The sequence below is a fragment of the Octopus bimaculoides genome, unplaced genomic scaffold (genome assembly GCF_001194135.2).
Source record: "Octopus bimaculoides isolate UCB-OBI-ISO-001 unplaced genomic scaffold, ASM119413v2 Scaffold_119464, whole genome shotgun sequence".
In the NCBI taxonomy this organism is placed as follows: domain Eukaryota; kingdom Metazoa; phylum Mollusca; class Cephalopoda; order Octopoda; family Octopodidae; genus Octopus; species Octopus bimaculoides.
The window spans coordinates 1-1,700 of NW_026362239.1; the positions used below are offsets into that span (position 1 = coordinate 1).

General features: G+C 33.5%; 1 protein-coding gene across 1 annotated transcript; it reads right to left on the bottom strand.

Annotated features, from left to right (window-relative positions):
* Positions 1 to 338: 338 nt before the first annotated feature.
* On the bottom strand, positions 339 to 1,183 carry LOC106867105 (uncharacterized; the record flags this gene model as incomplete). Its single annotated transcript, XM_014930165.1, has 1 exon — positions 339 to 1,183. A coding segment is annotated over one exon (845 nt), but the record flags the coding sequence as incomplete, so codon positions are not given.
* Between the last annotated feature and the right edge of the window lie 517 nt (positions 1,184 to 1,700).

A 1,700-nucleotide genomic window follows, 5' to 3' on the forward strand; every position in this document is an offset into this window, starting at 1 on the left:
ATATACATATATATGTATATATGTACGTATATATCAGGCACGTGCCGTCAGTAATTACTCAGTGTAGGCAGTTGGTGAACTTTATGTAGTAACCTATCATCGAAAGATTTGTGAGTAGATAAAAGGATAAAAATATTTTAAAAGTTTACTTCGTAATTATATTAGCCTATTTGTACGAGAATTCCATTGTTTTCTCTTTCTTTGTAGAAAAATATGTCACTTTTTCATAGAAATTGAAAGTAGTACTTTGCTCCATTTTGTTGAGGTATTCCTTTTCAATGGATATTAAAGCAAGTAACGCAAGTCCTTGATTTGTCATTCTCTTCCTAGTGTAGCTCTTAATTCTTTTCAAAGCAGAAAACGACCTTTGCACTCTCAAGTAAATTCATTGTTCCATTAATACTCTCAATGCAGAATGAAATGTCTATCATTTTGGTTTGTAGGACATTAAAAAGAGTGCCAGTTTTAATGAAAATTTCATTATAAACTATCAGAAAAAAGTATGTTGAGTCTTTTGTTAGCCACTCATAAAACCCGTTGCTTCTCACTAAAGTATCTGGATCCCACAACGAAGGATTATTGTTCATACTGTCGAAGAGTTTGCAAAGGTCACCATGGTATTGTAAAATAGTCTGGATTAGTTTTGAATTCGAACTACATCTCGTTGGTGCTGCCTTTGGAATGCGTTTTCTCACTAGATCACCAAGACGTTGCGTTTCGTTTTGTAGGGTGATGATAAAATGAGGCAAGTACCTCACTGGTCTTGAAAAAGCTTGTACATTCAGGTATGAATTCTGCCGACTGAGAACAAGATTTAACTTATGAGCATAGCAGTGAGTAAAGAAAGCTGCTGATGCCTTTTCTCGCACTTTAACTTGAACACCATTTAAATTGGATGCCATCACTATGGCTCCATCGTAATTCTGTGCTACAAGTTTCTCACAACAGTCGTATTTATCCAAATCATTAAATACACGCTCTTTTACACCTCCAACAGTTCTATCCTTAAGAATATCAAATCCTATAAAGACTTCTTTGATATCAGAGTCTAACACGTATCTCAATACTGTAAAACACTGAGCTGTACATGAAATATCAGTCGTTTCATCCACTTCTATGGAAATGAACAAGGCTTGTGCGACTTCTTCTTTAATATTCTTTTCTACGATCGTGCCTACTGCTTCTATCAAGTCATTTCGTATATTATTAGAAAGCCAGATTATAAAACTTAATTTAAATGTCTATGTATTATGAGCGTGAGTGTTAACTATTCAATCAAACATTAATTACAATTAAAAAACAACAAAAACACATTAACGGACGGTACTATCAAGTGCAATCCAAAACAATCGAAATTCACTCAAACACATACTAATTGAAACCCTTTCATGTCCAAGGTAGTCTCTGGTCACCACAACATACAACAATAAGATATGTGTGTATATAAATGTATATAATTAATTATCTAAGTCTTCCCCTATGTATAACTGCAACAAAAAATATATAAACAATTACATCTTCAATACAACGCTTTTATTTATATAAATTAATTGATATAAAAAGCAATTATTATTTAGATTAACTAATAATAATCTTCTATTATTATTATTACTATTATCCCTTTTTGGCGGATACGAGATTTTCCTATCACCGTGTCGGCCGGGAGCGGGCGGTGGAGGTACTGCGGTGCTATTTCGGAA